This window comes from Periplaneta americana, chromosome 6 (assembly GCF_040183065.1).
Source record: "Periplaneta americana isolate PAMFEO1 chromosome 6, P.americana_PAMFEO1_priV1, whole genome shotgun sequence".
In the NCBI taxonomy this organism is placed as follows: Eukaryota; Metazoa; Arthropoda; class Insecta; order Blattodea; family Blattidae; genus Periplaneta; species Periplaneta americana.
Window position 1 is genome coordinate 56,313,563 of NC_091122.1, and position 22,321 is coordinate 56,335,883.

The window sequence follows — 22,321 nt, forward strand, 5'->3', positions numbered from 1 at the left end:
CCTTTTTAATCTGAAACCCACTAAATTAAAATGAACTGATGATACGCAATATGTTGTTTAGTCAACTGTCCGAAGACAGATCTGAACCTCACAAGTGATACCAAGAAGACACCACTTATAAGGCAATTAGGCCAGGAGATAATGGGGTAGGGTGGCCAATACGCAATATAACAGCCTTAATTATTAAACACCAAGATATTTTTTCGTCATATTGTGCTCTTAACATGCTAGTGCATGCTCTAAGATGGTGCTCATAGATTTCTATCTATCTGTGAAGTACCTCTTATTTTCTTCGAGTTAAATGTTGCAACTGTTCCTTATTTACATTCTAAAAACCTGTCAACCCTATTGAAACTAGTGTTTTATGTTTAAGACGAAATGAGTGAAAATGATGAATTACATTGACAATGAGGATAATTTCGGGTTAAAATAATGTGAACGGAAATGGAACATATAAGAGAATGTCTTACTTTTAATTTGAAGTGGTAATGGGGGTTGAAGCCATCCATTCAAAGGGACCAGCAAGGGTGCGGTGTAACCATCACACCACGCCATAGCACAAGTTATCATGTGACTGACAAGATCTCCACTCGAATCTGTAGGATAAGCAAATTAATTTCATGGTTACTGTTCTCTACAAGAAGTTCGTGCAAAATAACAGTTAAAAAGTAAAGGAGATAATTGCTTAGTTTTAAACCATGTGTCGAGTCATCCAGTTTGTCTGGATTAGTCAGGAATGCAGAACCCAACAACATAAGCTATATTACCCTAATGATGGATCTGAAAATAATGAGTTAACAATATGCATTGCATCTGTGCACTTGCTTGTCTGTCCGTGGCAGGTTAAGTTGATGGTTCTGGTGAATGGGTGTTTGGAAGTTCGAAGTATTGTATAAGTTAAACCTACCAATTTGCACTGTAATAGAAACACATAATTGTGTTTTAAGTTTCGGACAAGGTTAATAAATTTGTCCTGATGTGCCAGACTCCTCTGTCACCTAATTATTTACCTTTCCATTATTAATGCAGATAGCGAAAAATAGAAAGAGAGGAAAGTTGTTGGAAATATAGTACGTAATTTTCAATCTAATATGCTTGAATTTTCTATGTAGAATACACCGTTGAGGCTGCACACTAGTACGATTCACCTGCCAGTTCCAATGGTGTCAAATTAGTGGTTTGTCTGCTAGTTCTACCAGATTTTAGATAACTTATATATTATTTAATGGAGAAAAATAGTTAGTTGACATGCAGAGTTTAGCAGTTATTTAATCCCTCACAGTGCAAAGAAACATTTCTTTACATTGATAGCATAAAAATTCAGGGGAATTTCATTCTTATCTGGCAGTTTTCCCTGAATTTGTATTGACAACAATGCTAATTTTCGTCATCATTTCGTAATTTACTGATATACTATGTATCTAAAATCTGGTAGAACTAGAAGAAAAGTTACTAATTTGGCAGCATTGGGACTGGTGGGTGTAGTATTAGTAGTAGTATTTATTTAACCTGGTAGAGATAAAGCCACCAGACCTTCTCCGCCCCTATACCAGGGGATTACAACTATAATATGAAGAGTAAAATTACAATTAATATTAAATTTACAATAACAATAAAAATTAAAGTACGACAAGATTACCTGATTAATGAAAGCAAGACAATTTATCATAGAAGTTAAGAACAAAGAATATTTTTGTATTTACTGAATTACAAATTAAACCTAGAATAACAAAATTCTATAGTGATGAAATTACCATAGGCCTATATTGAGATATTTTGTGATAGATTATGAGAACTATTTACAAGAAACCATGTCTGAACGAGTCTCAATTACTGACCAAGTGCCTAGTAAGTTTACGTTTGAATTCAATTTTATTTCGACAGTCCCTGATGCTAGCAGGTAACGAATTCCAGAGTCTTGGCTGGGCTATTGTGAAAGAGGATGAGTATGAGGAGGTGCAATGGGATGGTATTGTTTCATGGCGAGAGCGTGTGTTCAGATTATGGTGGGAAGAAATGTGTGTCGTACTAGTGTACAGTGTAACGGTGTATTCTACGTTGAAAATTCAAGCACATTAGATTTACAACAACTTTCCTCTCTTTCCATTTTTCACTATCTGCAATAATAATAGAGTTCATCCACGTCGCCGGACATTTGAATCACCCTGTATAAAAATGTAAATATATTAACGGATATCAAGCTTAGGAGTCTTGAGTGACTGGGGCATGTGATTTGAATGGAGAAGCAGAGAATTCCAAAACTTGTACTAGATACAGAACTAAACGGGAAGAGAAATGTTGGAAGATCAAAACTAAGATAACTGGATAACGCCCAGATGACCTCATTAAATAGGAATGAAGGGATGGAGAAGGAAAGTTCAAAACTGAAACTTCATGGATTGTAAAGCCGAAGAAGAAGAAGAAGAAGAAGAAAGTTATAATTTGCGGGTGCTCGTGTAAAGGGGGTAAGTCAAATTGTAAGGTATATAAACTTCTCTTCTTTGGTAATGGTACTGAATAAAACCCCTTTGTCACAAAATAAGGAGTACTGTAACTGCATCATGGATGGAAGAATGATTTAACCCCTTTAACACAAGAAAAAAGTAATTGTGGATAGTTGAAATCTGTACTTATCTCAGTTTAGCGAAAACATACTTAACCCCCTATACACAAGCACCCGCGAATTAGGCCTATATCTAATAAAATTATACTTTGTTGCATTAAGTTGAAAATAAGTTCTATTTTCATTTCATTGTATCATTTCATTACAGAAATGTATAGTACTATCCAACCAGGAAAACTATTTGAATTATAGTGCACGAAATAATAGAAATGTACTTCCTATACTATATATGACAATGTAGAATAAAGTAGCTCAGTCTCTTTCTGCGTCCAGCAATAAGAATGAGCCACACTTGTATAGTTTATTTAGTCTAATATATTTATGGAGGGGTTTCTATTTTGGTAATATTTTGAGTTTTTGGGCCCAATATCTTCATGGAAGTAGGTATTTATATTTTAGATCATATTTCTCTGGTAAGTATTTGTTCTTTGGTACTCACTTTTCAGTTTTGGGATATTACCACAGTCTAGTATATACAGTCACGAAGCTCAATACGTAGTAAATATGCATCCATAGATAGTTGTTGACCACTAGAATCGCTACTATCACTGCATTACAGACAATGCGAAATAGTACCGGCACAGTCTATTGTTCTTAGCACCCTCACAACTCAAGCTTTGTGACTGTAGGCCTATATACTAGACAGTGATATTACATCCTTCCAAAAAAAAAAAAAAAATTGTTGGAAGAATTTCTATTATGGATAATCATCCCACAGATTTGTATTCTGATTTCAATGGTTCTAAATTGAGAATTTCAATTCTTAACACAGTAGAACCTCTATTATCTGTGGTAATGAAGGCGTGGAGTGAACGGTTAATCGAAAAAATCGGATAAACTGTACCATAAAATGTTTCGTAATTTCCACTGTGGTCTTTTGTTTTAACGCACTATATAGGTAGTAGATTAGAAGTTCACTAATTTAAGTCTAGTTTTAAACGACGGGTTTTTAATAGCTGAGGAAACTTCTTATGACTGCTGTCTGTGGAATGATAGGAATAGTACAGGTCTCATGTTGTAGATTTACATACTTAATACACTTTATACTTTTTTTTTTAATTGCGCACAGTTGTAATTTAAATCTCGTATTCTGATACATCTTGGAGCAACAGTAACAAATATAAATGACACTCGGGAGAAAATTAAACGCAGAATAAATATGGGAAATGCGTGTTATTATTCGGTTGAGAAGCTTTTGTCATCTAGTCTTCTGTCAAAAAATCTGGAAGTTAGAATTTATAAAACAGTTATATTACCGGTTGTTCTGTATGGTTGTGAAACTTGGACTCTCACTTTGAGAGCGGAACAGAGATTAAGGGTATTTGAGAATAAAGTTCTTAGGAAAATATTTGGGGCTAAGAGGGCTGAAGTTACAGGAGAATGGAGAAAGTTACATACTGCACAGCTGCATGCATTGTATTCTTCACCTGACATAATTAGGAACATAAAATCCAGACGTTTGAGATGGGCAGGACATGTAGCACGTATGGGCGAATCCATAAATGCATATAGAATGTTAGTTGGGAGGCCGGAGGGAAAAAGACCTTTGGGGAGGCCGAGACGTAGGTGGGAAGATAATATTAAAATGGATTTGAGGGAGGTGGGGTATGATGATAGAGACTGGATTAATCTTGCTCAGGATAGGGACCAATGGCGGGCTTATGTGAGGGCGGCAATGAACCTCCGGGTTCCTTAAAAGCCAGTAATGTAATGTATGTATTCTGATACGAGATGAACCACAGTTCTTCTTTTCCCGAACCACTCTCTTACAGACCGATTAGTTAGTCCTGACAGCTCAGCGACGTGAAAGAGGGGAAGTAATAGCAGTAGTGGGAGGAATTCTGGAGTAGAGATAAGGGCGAGCGGTCGGTAAAGGAATGCAGTACAGCTTAACTGTGCTGGAAACACAATGCTATACCACATGCGTGACATCCGATCACTTTGACTGCAGGCAACAGACTAACCTGAACATCCCTTGGCATAACATAATGGACTCGCCTGACCCAGGCGCAGATTGCCAGCTACTGTCAGGACTAAATAATCGTACTGTATTTGCACTTTGTTTGTAGCACAACACGTTTTCTTTCGACACCTCTGGAAGACATTTTGCATAGAAGTTAGACAGTACGGCCACTCGAAGAGTAGACCATACTGTATAAGGGTAAAAGTTTGTAAAAGAACATTCTGTAGAAAAAATTCGTAGTAATATACTGTACAGTACTTCATATTTTTTCTGCAGCAAAAAAATGGGGGGGGGGGGGGGGTTGAGAGAAAGACAGTCAGATGATCCACGAATTGGTTAATAGGGTGACGGATAATTAGGGTTCTACTGTATTCCAATAAACTGACCATCCACAGCTTCCATTGTTCTGACGCTGTACAACTATACAATATATTAAAAACCAGTATTAGCATAGTTTGAGTACAAACCTGCAACTGGCCGGAGCCAGCAGATAACTTGTGCTCCAAGTTGCAAAGGATCGCGTGTTAAGACGTCACTTGACTTTCTGATTGTGTAGTACACCAGCTCGAGGTCCCTGTCCAGCAGGTAGCATCGCACATGCTCCAGCACACAGCGCAGGTAGCTCACAGACACAGTCTGCACTGCTGCCAGTAGGAAATCGAAGTTGCACACCGTCAACTGTTTCAGACGGTTGCTATCCCCTGTCAAACACACATGCGAATGTTACTGCAATTGACTGAAATGCTACTCATGTTAGTTATGTCTCGTATGACATAGGGAAGACTGAATAAAATAGGCTACTATTACAAAAAGTAAAAATGGAATATTAAAATTACAGTCTCAATCTCAATTTTAATTTTAGTCACAGTGTCAGTCTCAATCGAAATGTCTGTTTTTATCTCAATCTCATCTTACTCTCAATATACAAGTAAACCTCATTTTCATTATTTGACTCCAGTTAAATATCTACTTATATCAATTTTCTTTCGTTCTACCAGTTGAATCAATTATCAAATTAGGTGCTGCTATTTTCATGTACAAAGTTATTAACAATTTAATACATATGTATGACTTGAGGCTTTCCCGGCGTTTGATGTAGAACAACTCTTCTTGGGTTCTCAGCCAGGTGAGTTGGAGATTTGCTTCCAACTCACCTGGCTGAGAACCCGAGAAGAGTTATTCTAATTTAATACATAGTAATATTACATTTCAGTTTAATAAAGATATACATTGGTTACTTATTTAACAAGACAAAAAGACAATATATATTTTTCTCAGCATAGCTCCGTAACTTATGGAACGAAAGGACTTAACCATTTTTTACAATAACTTTTAATCAACTTCCTTTAGAATATAGACTTTTACCAAATTGCCGGAGTTTTAAGAATTGTTTAAAAATACGTTTTTGGGAAGATTATTTATTTTAATTCTCAGTTCATTTATTTATTTCATGGTTTCAAACTTTTTCTTCTTTCTGCCCAAAACTTTATGTTATCTTACTATTTGTTCTTATTTTGCTTTCTTTCTTTCATAAATTCTTGTGTTATTGTATATTTTCACAGACTGTAGATCCATGACTTTTCAATTATATTTAATAACATATGTATGTGTTCTTGTATAGCCCCTACATATGAGTTATGCTCGTTGGGGGATACTCAATAAATTAAAAAAAAAAAAAAAAAAAAAAAACCCTCAATCTCAGTCCTAGTTTTAAACTCTTTGGTTTCCTCATAGATAGACAACAATCTTGGAGACACATATTAGGTATGTATGCATTAAGTTATCTTCTGTAACCTATTTATTAAAAAAATTGATGAACATTGTTAGTTTTGAATATGTTCGAAATGCATATTTTGCTTTTTTTCAAAGTGTATTCAGATATGGACTTATTTTATGGGGAAATTCTAGTGATATTACATACATTTTATTAATTTAAAAGTGAGTTATTAGAATACTGACAGCTTCAACTAGCAGAACACACTGTAGACCTCTGTTCATACAGACAGGTATTCAGACTGTCATAAATCTGTATATATATGATGTTCTAGTGTTTATCAAAGATCATTTGCAGGATTTTAACATGAGAAGTGAGATACACAATCATATAACGAGGAATAGGCAATTATTAGATTATCCACTTTGTAGACAGAGTGACAAAAAATATTATAAGTTGATTGGAACCAAATTGTTTAATAACCTCCCTATAAACATTCAGCTTCTTCCTGTTGAAAGTTATAAAACAAAATTGTATAATTAGTTGCTGAATTAAAAACTCACTTTACTCAATCAATGAGTTCTTTGAAATTGACATACATTTTTAAATAATGCAGTTTTAAATGTTATGCTTCTTGTTTCTTAATGTTTTCCTTTCTTTAGTAGTGAGATTTTCAATGAAACCTAGTGGTAAATCAATTAATATTTAAATTTCAATGTAATAAGGAACAGAGCAAATTGCACTACCTTATGTTGCATTTTTTAAGTTTATTATTAACCTCTGTTGTAGTTATTAAACACATGACAATTAGTACTTAATACTTTTCTCTTATGTAGTAAATATAGTACTTTTAACTTTCTTGATCCCACAATCCATTTCGAGATGCACGAGCAACAGCCACAAGAGGTGTGTCGTGAAAAACAAGTCATATATGAGCCTTGTTGTCAGCATCTTGGAGCACAATACCACATCACACATTGGACAGTTTCTGGGCTCATGTTCGGTGCCCGTGGCATGATCCCACGAGAAACTTTAAATCAACTTAAACAATTTAAAATTTCTGATGCAACGATTGATCCCATAGGATCTCATGTGTTAAAATCATCCTTAGCTATAATTAGTAATCATTTGTACCCAACAAACTTTTATTGTAAATGATTTGCCATGTTTTCATATCATTTATCTTAATGTTTTCTTTTTCCTTTCAAATTGTCACACAATGGTTTTCATGATTATTCTTTATGAATTGATTAGTAGGTCGATCTATTCGAACCCTTATTTAGGGCGGCTTTTTTATTAAATTCATTATATAATTTGATAAATATCTACATTATTTTAATAATTAAATTTTATGTTTTGTATAGGTCCTATCTATGAAATGCATTGCAGTAAGACTGTAATACTGACAATGTCTATAGTGAATTTTTTCATTCATTGACAATAAAGATTATTATTATTATTATTATTATTATTATTATTATTATTATTATTAATTCCAGTCTCATTCTCAACCTCACTCTCAATTTCAATCTCCGGCTCAGTCTCAATTCTAGTCTCAATCTGATATATCATTTTCAATTTTAGTCGCAATATAAACTTCAATCTCAGAAGGCCAAGATTAACCCAGAAAATATCATTGTAGGTGGCCTATCCATGAGTTCTTACAGCCTAAAACTACTCAGTCATTAGGGAAAGATTCAAACACAGTAAAAGATCATTTGCAAAATAGTCCCAGGAAGAAATTAGCTGTTGTTTGTAAACTAGGTATGGATAAGTTATAATTCCATCAGAAGAAGAAAGAAGACAACATTTTCATAAAACGAACAAGGAACCTGATAAAAAGGGGTGTAGCAGAATAAACAAAGAAATTGGTAGAAGAATTTTACTGCAAAGTCAGCAAGCTGGCAAGCACCTGGACGTAAAGTTATTAACACTGAAATGACATGGCACTGGAAATGCAAACATGTTCCTAAATTTTACAGGCCACATTTTGGGTGCCTGTCCTTTCAGCGAGACACTGCGGAACTCTAGACATCACAGAATCAGGTCCATGATTGCCGAAGTCTTGAGGAAGAAAGGTCTCACTGTACACGAAGAAGTCCATGGCATCTCTCAAGAGGGATCCTGTCGGCAAATTGACATGCTTGCCATTCCACCAGGCTCTACATCCGCCTACATTATTTACCTGACTATCAGGTTCGAGGCATAGGAACAACAGCCCGCTGAAGTCCACGCAGAAAAATGCAGGATTTATGAGCCCACAGTTCCATTCTATTTGGAGAAATATCACCTCACCTCCATTGAAGTAGTTGGGCTAGTGGTTGGCGCTAGGGGCACAATACCTCGCCTCTTTGTCACTTTCTGCAAGAAGTTCCAGCTGAACAACGACTTCATTCGTGATGTTTCCCTTACTGCTATCAGAGGATCACTTGCCATTTTAAAATACCACCTGTACTTTGTTTCCTAAAGAGGAAGAACTTTTGTTTGAACGTCTAATCTGTTTATTATGTTTACGCCTGTTATATGTATGCTCTTATCCTTCCTGTACTTAATTTCCCTTTCTTGTTCGTTCTCCACATTTCTCTTTTGTGGTCTGTTTTTGTTTTCACTCTGTGTGTTATGCTTTGTCCATTGAGGCAGTCCCGTTATTGGGAAAGCTGAAAGAGTACCTTTCTTCTTTTTTAAGTTATATAAGTGCCGATAAGCTGAGAATATAAAAGTTTATCGAGTGTTTGCCATCTAAAAAGCTTATCAATTGCTAACTGAAATGTGTTCACCAAATTAGCATGATGTGTATGACAATGTTACATAGAAATACGTTTTCGGCAAATGCTTTGCCATCTTCAGGTCATTTCGGTATAAATGTAACAATGTATGAACACATTACTGGATAAGAATACAAACAAGGTCAAAAATTAAAATTACATATGAATAGTTAAATAATGACTGCTACTTCATAAGTTGTTTAAAATATAACAATAAAACAATGAAGAAAATTAGTTTCCATTAATGCATTGTATGACAAATGCTATTGTTTGTAGCTACAGTATTTGTTTACGTGGTACATTTGTTGGCTCTTATGACTGAAGTTAATAACATGGTTTTCCATAAGGAAGATCGTTGCAAGTTAAGTGTAAATCAACCAGATCATATGCAAGTATAGTGTTGAAAGCTACGAGGTTATGTTGTTGAATAAGTCCCCGCATAATTCAACGACATAACCTGCATTTTTTTTTAATTTATTTATTTTATGTCGCTTTAACTTAGGAAGTCATATCGCGACAATACGTACATAAACAATTCTTACAGTTTACATTAGTTTACTGTATTACAATAATCATTTAGATACATTTGTAAATGTTGATAGCTTTCAGAAATTTAATTAAGTTTGAACTGAATGATGGGTTGTTTAGAACTGTTGATAAGTCTTTTGGTATATGGAATTGATCTCGATGAAGGTGATATAGTGGACATTCAGAAATTAAATGCCGTACAGAGATCCTAATGTGGCAATTGGTGCATGTTGGAGGAGGAGTTCTGTCTAGAAAATAAGAATGTGTAATTCTGGTGTGGCCAACTCGCAATCTGGTGATTATTACTTGGTCTTGACGTTTAAAATTCTGTAGTGGATATTTCATTCTGCAATGCTGTACTATTTCGTGAAGTTTGCTGGATGATGACTCTGTCCATGATGTTTGCCAATGGTTGTGCAGTTTTCTGGTTATGTATTTAATGGGTCTGTATGAGGAATAGTTGTGAAAAAATGCAATGGAAGTCTCGTAGCTTCTTTTGCTGCGGCATCTACAGTTTCATTTCCAGGAATGCCCTGATGAGAAGGGATCCATATTAGAGTTATTTTTCGTCCTTGTTTCATCAAGTCAGTGAGGAGCTGATGGATTTCTTGAATTAGTGCGTTTGTAGAGAATATATCTTGAAGAGCTTGTAAACTTGATTGAGAATCAGTGTGAAGAAGATAAGATTTATCAGTCTCTGTTTCCAGAATATATTCTAAAGCTTTTTTGATGGCGTATAACTCGCATGTGAAAACTGAATAAAGAGATGGCAATGTGTACAACATCGTGTGGTCAGGGTAAACTACAGCACATCCACATCCTTGGTTAGTCTGCAATCCATCTGTGTATATGTGACAGTAATTACGGTACTGATCCCATTGTTCTCTGCAAAATTGTTGATACGTAATATTGTTCGTTTCGGTTTTAATATGATATGTTAGATCCAGATTTATTTCAGGTAACATGATTCTCCAAGGTGGATGGGCAGTGTTTTTATTTCTTTGAGAAATGGAAGGGATTGACATATTCATTTCGTTAAAGTATTGTTTCAGTCTAGAAGAAAAGGGTGCTGAATGTATTTGTTGTTTATCATGATGTTCAGAGAATATATATGAGTTCATGTTAGGTCTAGATGAAGCTGCGATTTTTAGAGCATAGGAAATGCTCAGTTGTTTTCTTCGAATATCAAGAGGCAGTTCATCTGCTTCTATTTGTAAACTGGCTATTGGACTTGTTCGGAATGCACCCAATGCGATCCGAAGTGCTGAGTTTTGTATTACATTAAGTTTTTGTAAAGAGGATGATTTTGCTGAGTTGTACACGATACAGCCATAATCGAGTTTAGAACGAATGAGGATTCTGTAAGTGCACATTAAGACTTTATAGTCTGCGCCCCAGTTTCTCGCAGCAAGTGTTTTCAAAAAACTAATTCGTCGCAGGCAATCTTCTTTAAGAGCAGCTAAGTGAGGGGCCCATTTCAACTTTCTGTCAAATATAATTCCTAAGAATTTTATCGTGTTTACTATCGGTAATTTATTATTGTTCAGATATAATTGAGGCTGGGCATGTGGTGTATTTCGTTTTGAAAATAATATGCATTCACTTTTATTAGCTGAGAATTTAAAACCGGTTTCTTTGGCCCAATTTTCTATTCCTTTCACTGATGATTGGATAATGTCTTGTGTTGTTGTCAAGTTTTTTCCTGTGCAAAAGATAGTGAGATCATCTGCAAATAGACAGGTTTTTGCTGGTAAACTTACATGGGATGTAATATTATTAATGGCTACGATTTTGTAGAAAATTATGGATAAACCTAATCATGTTTCCAGTAATTTGGTTTTTTATTAGCACTTTCACAACATATTGGCGCCAAACCATATCATATGCTTTATGAATATCTAAATTAACTGCAAGAAGATGTTGCTTATTAAGAAAGGCATTCAATATTTCGGATTCCAATGTAATTAAGGAGTCAATTGTCGAGCGAAATTGTCGGAAACCATTCTGTGATGTTGTGAAAAAGTTTCGTTGTTCTAGAGTCCATCGTAGACGTTTATTGATTATCTTCTCCAGCAACTTACACATTGCACACGTCAAAGCAATAGGGCGGTAATTTTCTGGTGCACTTCGGTTTTTATCAGGCTTGAGAATTGGTATTATAATAGCATTTCGCCATTGATCAGGGAACACTTGTTTGGACCAAATGTAATTATACACTTCATAAAGATGTAAAACACCATCCGGTGGGAGTTGTTTTAGAAATTCATATGGAATATTGTCTGGTCCGGGGCTGTTATTCTTAGAGTGGCTCAAGGTGTCTTGTACTTTTCGTAGAGTATGTATATCATTAAAGCTCTGGTCTGTATTGCAGTTCATTTCATTTGGATCGAGTTCAGGGGCATTGTTTTTAATGTGTAAGAAATCTTGTTCATAGTTGCAGTCACTGGATATTTTGGAAAAAGTATCTGCTAAGGTATTGGCTATGTCTTGTGGATTAGTTACTAAGACATTACTATTGGGCTGGCAGATAGCACTAATGTAAGTGTTCCTGTTGATACCTCTGATTTTCCTCAAGTGGTCCCATATTATATGTTGAGGTGTCTGATGAGACATAGATGAAAGATAAGATAACCAGGATGCTTTTTTGCTGTCTTTGATTGTCTTCCTCGCTATAGCTCGAAGTTTTTGGAAATTGATCTTATTTTCTACTGTTGGTTTCCGTTTGTATTTGTAAAATGCTCTATTTTTGTTTCTTACTGCTAATTTGCAAGATTCATTCCACCAAGGTACAGATTTTCTGTGGGATGATATTAATGTTTTAGTAACACTTTTTTCTGCAGATTGAGTATCAGTGCGCTAAAATCATCTATTATTTTGTTAATAGATGAAGTGTGAAAGTCACATGGAGGAAGAAGAGTACTTATTTGTCCATTAATTGCAGTTCTGAAGTCAGACCAATTAGCGTCCTTGAGGTTCCATTTAATTATAGGGAGATTACAGCTTAAGTGTGATGTAATTTCGAGCAAAATTGGAAAATGATCACTTCCAAGAAGAGTATCATGAGCAGACCACAAAAGTAGAGGAGCAATATCTGGAGTACAAAAAGAGAGGTCTATACTGCTGGAAGTTCCGTGAGCAGTACTGTAATATGTAGGTTTCAGTGAATTTAGTAATATTACATCTTCGGATTCTAGCAGAGATTCTATGATTTTTCCCCTTGAATTCGTATTAGAGCATCCCCAAAGAGTACTATGAGCATTAAAATCGCCGAGTAATATAAAAGGTCTTGGTAATTGATTGATTAAATCCTTCAGATTGTGTAAATCAATAGGTTGACTGTTAGGCAGATATATGTTACATATACATATTTCGATACATAATAAAACAATTACTGCTACTGCTTCAAAGTTGGAAATAAGTGGCACTTCTTTACTAGTTACATTGTTGTTAACATACATAGCCACTCCTCCGCTAGCATGATGGTATATATTGCGATTTTTATTGTATGAAGAATACTGTTTGATATTTGCGACATAATTATTACTAAAGTTAGTTTCCTGCAAACACATGACACCAGGTTGATGTAATGTAGTTAACTTTTGTAGATATTCATACTGGGTCCAAAACCCATTAATATTCCACTGGAGCAATGAAACGGGAATGATTCTAAGGATGGATTGGCGTTTGAATATTGTCTACAGCATCAGTTTCCCCATTGTTGTCACTTTCCATACTTATTATGGCACGCAGACAGTTTTCGATCCTCGTAGTTCTATTTTTAATGCCCTTATCTTGATAGTGTGGGTAAAGTTTCTGGAGCATTTCAATTAGACCCTCAGTGTCATTTGTATAAGACAAAGCAACTTTCAGGATATCAGTAACTCCTACTGTATTTTCATACAAACTTTTGAGCTGTGTGTAGTTTAGAATAAACTCACTCGGTGTCACTTCTAATATGTGTTTTACTGGATGTAGTTGTTCATCCAATGTAGGTGGCTTCACCTTTTTCGACTTTTTCCTGGGTGGATTTAGTTTGGAATGATTTTTAGGGTTGGCAGTAGTTTCCCCATCAGTATTGTAGGGAGAGACTTCAGACAAAGAATCTATATGTGCAGGGGGATTACTAGATGAAGATTCACTTGGTGGAATCGGTCTTTTACATCGTATCAGTGCTTCAGTGGGAGGTGTAGACGAAATACTGGGAGCATTGGTATTTGTGTCCATGATGTCGTGTACATTAGTGATACACTGCAAATCACTGTTTTCGTCATCATTTCTCAAACTTTTGTTTTCTGAAAATTCATCCACTGCAGTATTGACATCTGTGTTTTGTGGCTCACTTAAGTTAAACTTTACTACTTCACTTAGCAATCTGGGAGTGTTACGGGGTTGCAATCTTAGTGATACAGTTCGTTGAGGACAATCTTGTTTCATATGAGTTGTGTCTCCGCAAACAAAACATGCCTGAGGTTGTCCGGAATAAGTGATGTTAGCTGTGTAGGAAGCTACCTGTATTGTTGCTGGAATATTTTTTTGGATATTCATTCGTACTGCTTTTACTCCATTGTAAACCGGAAGCAAGTATTGTGTACTCCAAGTTTCATTTCGAATGTCTTGTATGGTACTGTATTTGTTCAGAACAGTCTGTAAAACTGAACTGGGAATTTCTGGGGGGAGACTGAATATTCGAACTGTAACACTAGCTGAGTCTGGTGGTCCTATATTAACGTGAGTTATTTCTCCTGATTCATATTGAAATTCTATTTCTCCCTGGTACTTATCAAGTAATCATTATACAATGTGGCTGTAGTTACCTTCAGATAAATTGCTCTCTCTCTGTTATGCAGTTGTAGTGTGTCCACTTGATCTGTGTTGATTACCATTTGCTTTACAATCCACTGATGAATTTCCTGTGCTGATGGTCTAGTAGCAGATTGTGCAAATTGAATCTTGATCGTGTTTTTCCTGTTGTAATTTTCTATTTGTAGGTTTCTGTTTATAGTATCCATGTTGTTTTCAGTGTACAACAATGAAGAAGATTATAATTAAAGAATTTTAGATAGTATTAAACAAATTAGTCAATAATAATTATCTGAATCAAAATTTATAAACTTATAGATGTTAAATATAATTTATGTTTACTGAAATTGTGATTAGAAACAAACTTAAACGCTAAAAATCGAAGAAATTTATACACACAACCTATGTATATCACGGCCCAACCTGCATTTTATCCACAACTTGGTGGCAAAACACTTAAAATTTTTCAGTACATCAAGAAAATTGGAGTTTTTGCACTTTAAGTAGTACCTACACTTTTGCTGCTTAAGCTTTACAATGAATGTACTTGTTTTTTCTAATAACTTTCGGACAAGATGGAATTAGTTTTTCGTCTTTACTGCAAAATCAGATTTTCTGGATAAAGTGCAGTTTGATTGTAAGCGATTCACATACAGAAATTAGTTTAAAATTGTCAAGTGACATTTTCTCTGCGAAATCAATTATATTTCAATTTAAATGCCACAGAATAACTCGCTTTCTTGTTGTTCATTTTTACATTCACACCCGACACTGATCTCTTTCTCTAAATGACTGACTTCGGAAGTATGGTATGCAAAAACCAATACCATCAGTAGAAGAAGAAAAGGAATTTGTTTGTCTGTGATGTGACATTGAAAGAACTAATGACAAAGAGAGTAGGCCTATAGTTGATAGTTTGAGATAAACAGAAAGACCACTGCTGTACCTCAGTTGGCTAAGGTACTTGTCTGCTGATCCGGAGTTGCAGTTGGGTGCAGGTTCGATTCCTGTTTGGGCTGATTACCTGGTTAGGTTATTTCCAAGGTTTTCCCAAACCGTACGACAAATGTCAGGTAATCTATGGTGAATCCTCGGCCTCATCTCGCCATATACCATTTTGCTATAACCAATTCTATCAATACTAAATAACCACGCAGTTAATACAGGATCGCTAAATAAAAAACACACAAAGAGAGAAGTAATAGGGCAACAGAAAAGAGGATGCTTTCAGAAACAGGTTTTATATTGCAATCTTTCAATGAACATTTGTGATTGATAATGTACACTACTGTGCAAAAGTCTTAATTAGTAATTCAGAACTTTAAAGCCTTGCATTGTACATCTGTTGGTAACTTGAAGAGGTGTAATAATGCGAATAAGTTATAGGCCTATTTATTTTTTTTATATATAGCCTATTTTGCTCTTAAAGTAGTGGGAGGTCTTACATACGAGGGGGTCTAATAAGCGAGTAAATACTGCAGGTTACAGCAATTTCGGTATTTTTCCAGAAAAGCTACACTAAGGAGACTACACTTTTTTTGCTTCAATGGCTTCTGTTACATGCATACAGTATTAGTTCACATTGCAGCCACAAATATTTTCAACACTAATATCGTTTCATACTTGCCTGTATACTTAAATCCAGTCTCTCTTCTCTTACACCTTCGTGAGTACAATCACTTGTATTGGTACACATTTCTGTTAAGGTTCAGCATATAATTGCTTATTATGTAGGCCTACATCACTGGTCGCATTGATACACATTTCTGTTAAGATCCAGCATCCAACTGCTTATTATGTAGGCCTACATCACTGGTCGCATTGATATAGGCCTATATTTTCGTTAAGTTCCAACATCCAATTGCTTATTAAGTATTGCTTAAGTTATTATGTCATAATACAGTCTGATCTGTTTGGGTATGGATATTAATTTATTATTATAAAGCTATTACGGTAGTATGAGAAATTTCTTGCTGATTATATTATGCTTAAAAAATGGGAATTTTCATATATGAAAAGAATGAAAATCAACAATGTAGGCCTATAATGTGAAATAAAAATCGTAGATGATTTAAATGGCTACCTACTACAAATCAACAGAGGGCACAATGTGTTCTTTAGTACTATGCTAAATTTGAGTGTTATAAGAGTCCAAAGAGAATTTTACGTGAGTATGGTGTGTGTAATATACTTAAATACAATTCCATAGGCCTAATGTTGTGGTATCGAACATTTGTAGAAACTGGTTGTATTAAAAAACTTGCAGAAGGTCGCAGGCGAAACTCAGTAGGAGAAGCAGCTATCTCTGAAGTCATGACAATATGAGAAGTTTAAGACAGCTGTCAGCAGAGATGCTTATATCATTCCAATCAGCATTACGCAATGAGAATCATGAAGCTCTTTTCAATTTTGCATCCATGGGGTGAATCTTTCTTATGTCCCAGCCACTATTGGAACTTCATACAATAACTTGGATTTATAGTATTGATTAGTAGAAATTGATGTGAACACTGGGAGAGCTGTAAGCCCACCCAACCCGCCCTAAATACGTACCTTATTTATATACGAAAATCGTCGTAAGTGAACGAAGAATACCGCCATATTTCTTTAAGGTAATAGGCCTAGTGGGTTTCAGTGTTTCCAACATAGTAATAATACTACACACCTAATCAAACCTAACCTAACCTTTCTCGGGTTTACTTGATTATACGATATCGTTATTGTTTTTATGAGAATTTATGTTGGCTAGATTGGAGAATGGAGTGATGTGATATTATGACGTCACTTGATGACGTAAGTTTTTGGATGGTAGTGGTAAGGTTGGTAGATATGTGGATTTTTTTTTCGTGGTTGGTATTCATGAGGTTTGAATGGTGTACCAGTCAAGGATGTGTTTGGATGGTGAGTAGATGATTTTATTTATTGTTCAATTCCTGAAATGGTGTTTCTAAATATTTGTTTTATTTGTGAGAGTTTTTGAGTTTGGTTAATTGTTGTCGAATGAGTCTGTTGCTGAGGGGTTTGATTTCTAATGGGTACATCTGTCCCAAATGTCATAGGGGAATGGTTGAGCGTTGTGTTCCTGAGCGCCGAACCAAGAACCGTTTTATGTGGTACTACCGAAAGAATAATGTTTGGCGGTCCATAAGAAAGGGTTCTTGGTTCAGCAAGAGTAAGCTGTCTCTTTTGAATATAATGTGTTTGACTTTTATGTGGGCATGGAAGCAACGGATAGGTTTTGTAGTGAATGAATTGTGTGTAAATGCGAAAACTGTGATTAGTTTTGTATGTACCTCATAATGAGGATGTGTGAGTTTTGTTTTATTTAGGAGTCATTTTTATTTTGTTTTGTTCTAATTATTTTTTGTTTTCAACTATATTGTTTTGAAGAGATTATTTTTTATTTCACTAGGGAGAGCGTTTTATTTTTTTTTTTATAATGATGAGTTTTTGTGGAAATATGTTTTTATAATTTTGTTGGTTTTGTATATATATGGGCGTGTGTGTGTATCTATTCGTTGTTTTTTTTTTTAATGTTTTTCTTTGGGGTTGAAATTTGTGAGAGCACTGCGGTAGGAAGTTTTTTTTGGAAATGGTTTGAAGGTTAGTTTATTTAAATTCGAATAATTTATTATGTTGTTGTGTTGTATTTGTATTCTTTTTCTTAAAGCTGTGTTGTGTGAGAAGGTTAGTGGGCTCTTTGAGTTTATATTTTATTGTTGAGATGTTCCAGTATGTGATATAGTGTATTGTTTTGGTGATATCGTATTTTGGATAAAAGCGGTTGGGTTATATTCCAGAATGGGATATCGTGTATTGTTTTGGTGATATCGTATTTTGGATAAGAGTGGTTGGGTTATATTCCATAATGGGATATCGTGAATTGTTTTGTCGATATCGTATTTTGGATAATAGCGGATGGATTATATTGTAGAATGGGATAGGTATCGTTAATTTTTTTTTTTTTTTTTTTTTTTTAATTTTTAGATAGTTTTATTGGTTTGCTGATATCGTATTTTGGATAAGAGCAGATGGGCTCTGTTGCAATATGGGATATCGTGAATTGTTTTGGTGATATCGTATTAAGAGCGGTTGGGTATCGTCAATTTGTTTTTTAAATTCTTTTAGATAGTTTTATTTATTTATTGTTTTGGTTTACGTCGGCCATATTGTGACGTTACTGCGTTGTGACGTCACTGCCGCCATATTGTGACGTCATAGTTTGTGCAACTTGACGAAAATTAAGCGATATCGTATACTACATGAATCCCCCTTTCTCATAATACTACACATCTAATCAAACCTAACCTAACCTGTCACAATACACCTAATCAAACCTAACTTAACCTGTCATATAATACTACACACCTGTAGTAACATTCCTCATACTTAGTATCATTTCGTTTTCATGTATTGCCGACTCTGCCAATTATTCGGTTTTCATCCAGTGGAAGTGGACTGTACTAATACTACTAATTCGAAGAAGCTATGGTGACTTTCATAATAATTACATTTTACATGTTTTGTGATATACTAAATGTGTTAATATAGTAATAATTCTATATATATGGTACAATAAGATTTGAAATGTGTTGTGGTTGTGATAAAAGTATTGAAAATTGGTTTATAGCGCTACATCGGCAGTGATAAAAGTGTGCAATGTTCGTTCAGTGGCTGGTGGATGCTCTAGATTGACCTCTGAACATTATATTTCAGCAAGATGATGCATCCCTCACTGGGCATGGGAGGTTCGTAAATTTTTAACAGCTTTCAATCAAATATGGTATGGTCGTGATGCATCTAACCCCTCTTGACTTCTTTGTGTGGGGTTTTGTTACAGACACTCCCTATTCACAGAAACCCAGGAACATTGATGATCTAAAGATAAAAATTACTCAAGCTTTTCATTGACACCACTCTGATGTTACAACGGACATGGGCTGAATTGCATCACCGTTGTGAGTTCTGCAGAGTGCGCAATGGGGGTTATGTACATATCTGAGAAATCTCCCATCTTTCAATGCTGTATAGACAAAGTTTCAACAAATAAAGTTCAGTAGAAAATGTTTAACAGAGTTTTCATTTTACCCATACCTAAACGGATCACACTGTATCATCATCTACGACAATATTCTCGGGCTAGGATTGCACTTTATTGTACATATAATTCCACAATGCACTTATCTCACGATATTTCCGCGTGTATACATCAAGTCGCAAAAAACGAATACCATCCATATATAGATCCCAGCCATTCCCATAAAAATTGAACACTGTGCATTCACCATTTCTCTTTAAAAAGCGAAAAACACGGTCTTTCTTTGCTTTCTTAAACACTTTACCATTGTTTCTACACATGATTAAAAATAATTAGCTAATTAATACTACAAATTGACACAAAACTTAAAAATAAACTTCATAACTACACAATTCAGCGCCAATGTACATCACGATATGGGTTTGTTATGATCAGTGTTGCCAACTGTAGTAAACGGAAAGTCGCCAAATAGTAGTTCACAAGTCGCCAGATTCCTTAATATTAATAGTGAAAGTTTTACTTTTGTCGCTAGAGAATGCTGAAAACTTGCTAAATCCCTATGTAAGCAATGAAGAAGTTAAAAAAATTGCGTCAAAATAAAGAGTTAAAAGTTGCCAGATTTAGCAAAAAAGGCGTTAAATTGGCTACACTGATTTTGAATGTGCCTCCAGCAGCAGCAGCGAGTACAGAAGCCAGTGCTCGTCACCCGGCGTGAAAATCAATGTCGCCAACTGAAGTGTACTGTAAATCGCAAAACAGTATTTCAAAAGTCAAAAATTAATTATTATCAATTGAAAAAGATTTGTTTTTCTTGCTAGAGAGTGCTGAAAAATCGCTAAATTCTTATTTAAGTAACAGAAAAAAAATGTTACAAACAGATGACAGTAACCAGATGTAGCAACGATGTTGCTATATTGGCAGCGCTGGAAGGAATAATTTCTATGCTGAGACCTCGCAGATCTCGATCTTCGGCATTCTCGACCTAGACAAGGCCGTAATGTAAGTTGTAAGACTAAGCTGAGAGGATACAAAGACTTTTTATCCTAAAAGGTTGTAAGGCTCTATGAATACTGGGTATAATCGTCCACAATATTGGTTCTTTCGTTGTCATTCTTAGCACACAGACGAGAGCGAGCTTCACCGCATCATCCGCACGTTAAATATTATCACGTCGTAGCTTTCATGATAGTCATTCAATCGCGCTGTAATTTTTTTGGATTCACAAGATAAATGTCTAAGGAAAGCATAGAAAAACATTCGAAATCATTATCTTATTTGGAAAGTGAGAAAAAATACCAACTTCGAAGAGATCCGTTGAAACTAAGCATTGACACCCTCAAAAGTTGAAAAATGACAAACTTTTTTTTATTTTTCAGTTTATGGAGGTTAAAGCGAGAGAAATATTTAGAAAGAATGAAAATTATATTAAAAAATGGTTACTACTGAAAATTTTTACTGGTTTCCGAGTTTCAGCGAGTTAACAAAGGAGTGCTTTCGCCTGACAGACTTCCGTACGCAGAGAGACTAAACTTTGGTCTGTTAGAACTGCTTCTCAGTCCTTTCAGGCGGTGATATTCTCTCAAAGCAGCGCTGCTATATATTTGGGCATAAGGTTTGATGGAAAAGTAAGAATATACAGGCACATATAGACCAAGTGAAAAAGTGAAAAGACATTTTCTTTAAGAAACGTGCAGAATTGATTCGATATACTGTAGCATATATAATCGGGGTAGGCTATATTTCAGAGACAGCCGAAAGTTTTATGCGTGAATACTCGCTGATAGAATTGTTGTTAAGGTAAACGTCAGCTGCAGTGACAATCAACATCGCTTCTTTCCAGATACCCTGAAAATCCAATATATATTCGCTGGGACTCCTGGGAGTAGCCATCTTGTATGCATTGAGAGTAAACGTGACGGTTACTATAGTAACCATCGTGTTTGCTACCCATTGCTTATACGCCCGCTCCCATTTGCCCTGCATAATATATGCTTCGACGTTGTGAATTTTTTCGCTTCACTCAAATTTTCTCGCGAATTTTTTAATTTAACTTGTCGACTGCTCATTGGTGCTCAATTGAGATTGTAGTCTGTTGCGTTACGAATCGTTTGACACCACTGCAAACATTCTATTGCTTCGCATTCTCGAATTACACTGCTTCGGCTGCCGCGCGACCCTCCAATTCGTGCGACCTCTCTCACCCGCGTATCGCTAGATGACATCACCCACTCCAACTCAAAATCACGCCTTTATCAACATCTTAGGTTATTTAGCGTCTGAATGAGATGAAGGTGAAGGTGAAAGACGGGACATGACATTAGCGCTACGATAGGAGAAACAACTGAATTATCACATAGCGTGGAAGAACTGTTGCTATGCTAACAACGGCTGAGTTGCCAATGTTACAGTTCTCACTTGGTGAATGCTCAATAGCTCTCTTTGCGTCATTTATTGTGCACACAGTGTCAGCTATTAATACGTTTCGTATTTCATTCTCTGTCGATTTTTTATCGTTTTTATACCTTCGCCTCAGTTTTATTGCCAATGAATGTTTTAACGTCAGTTGATCGCGTGGTCGCACAAATTGGCAATGTAGTGCCGGAATTACAGGCAGGGCCTTTAATTGTCATGTCCCATCTTAAAAAAAAAAAGACGGGTATAGTTTAGAAATTATAGGCGCGACAAAACTGGCATGAATATTTTCGTCGACTTTCTGGGATGGCACCTAGTACTTATAGATATGCTTACTTAAAAAAATACTGGGATGATGACGTACATAAATCGTAATGGAACAATCATAGAAATAACAAAGGATAAGTTTCGAGTTGAAAAAAGAAGCACAGGTCCGCCAAAAAGAAGATGAAAAAATTAAACACAGGTAGAATACCGT

The 22,321-nt window shown here is 35.5% G+C and overlaps 1 protein-coding gene across 5 annotated transcripts in view; it reads right to left on the minus strand.

Annotated features, from left to right (window-relative positions):
* Positions 1-22,321, minus strand: part of LOC138701339 (protein qui-1) — a 1,858,863-nt gene that overhangs the window by 76,680 nt on the left and 1,759,862 nt on the right. For all 5 annotated transcript variants that reach the window (XM_069828122.1, XM_069828123.1, XM_069828119.1 and 2 more), the window contains 2 exons: positions 5,054-5,287; positions 471-596 (listed from right to left, as the gene is read on the minus strand). In XM_069828122.1, coding sequence (XP_069684223.1) covers positions 471-596; positions 5,054-5,287 — 360 coding nt within the window. The remainder of the gene's footprint in view (positions 1-470; positions 597-5,053; positions 5,288-22,321) is intronic.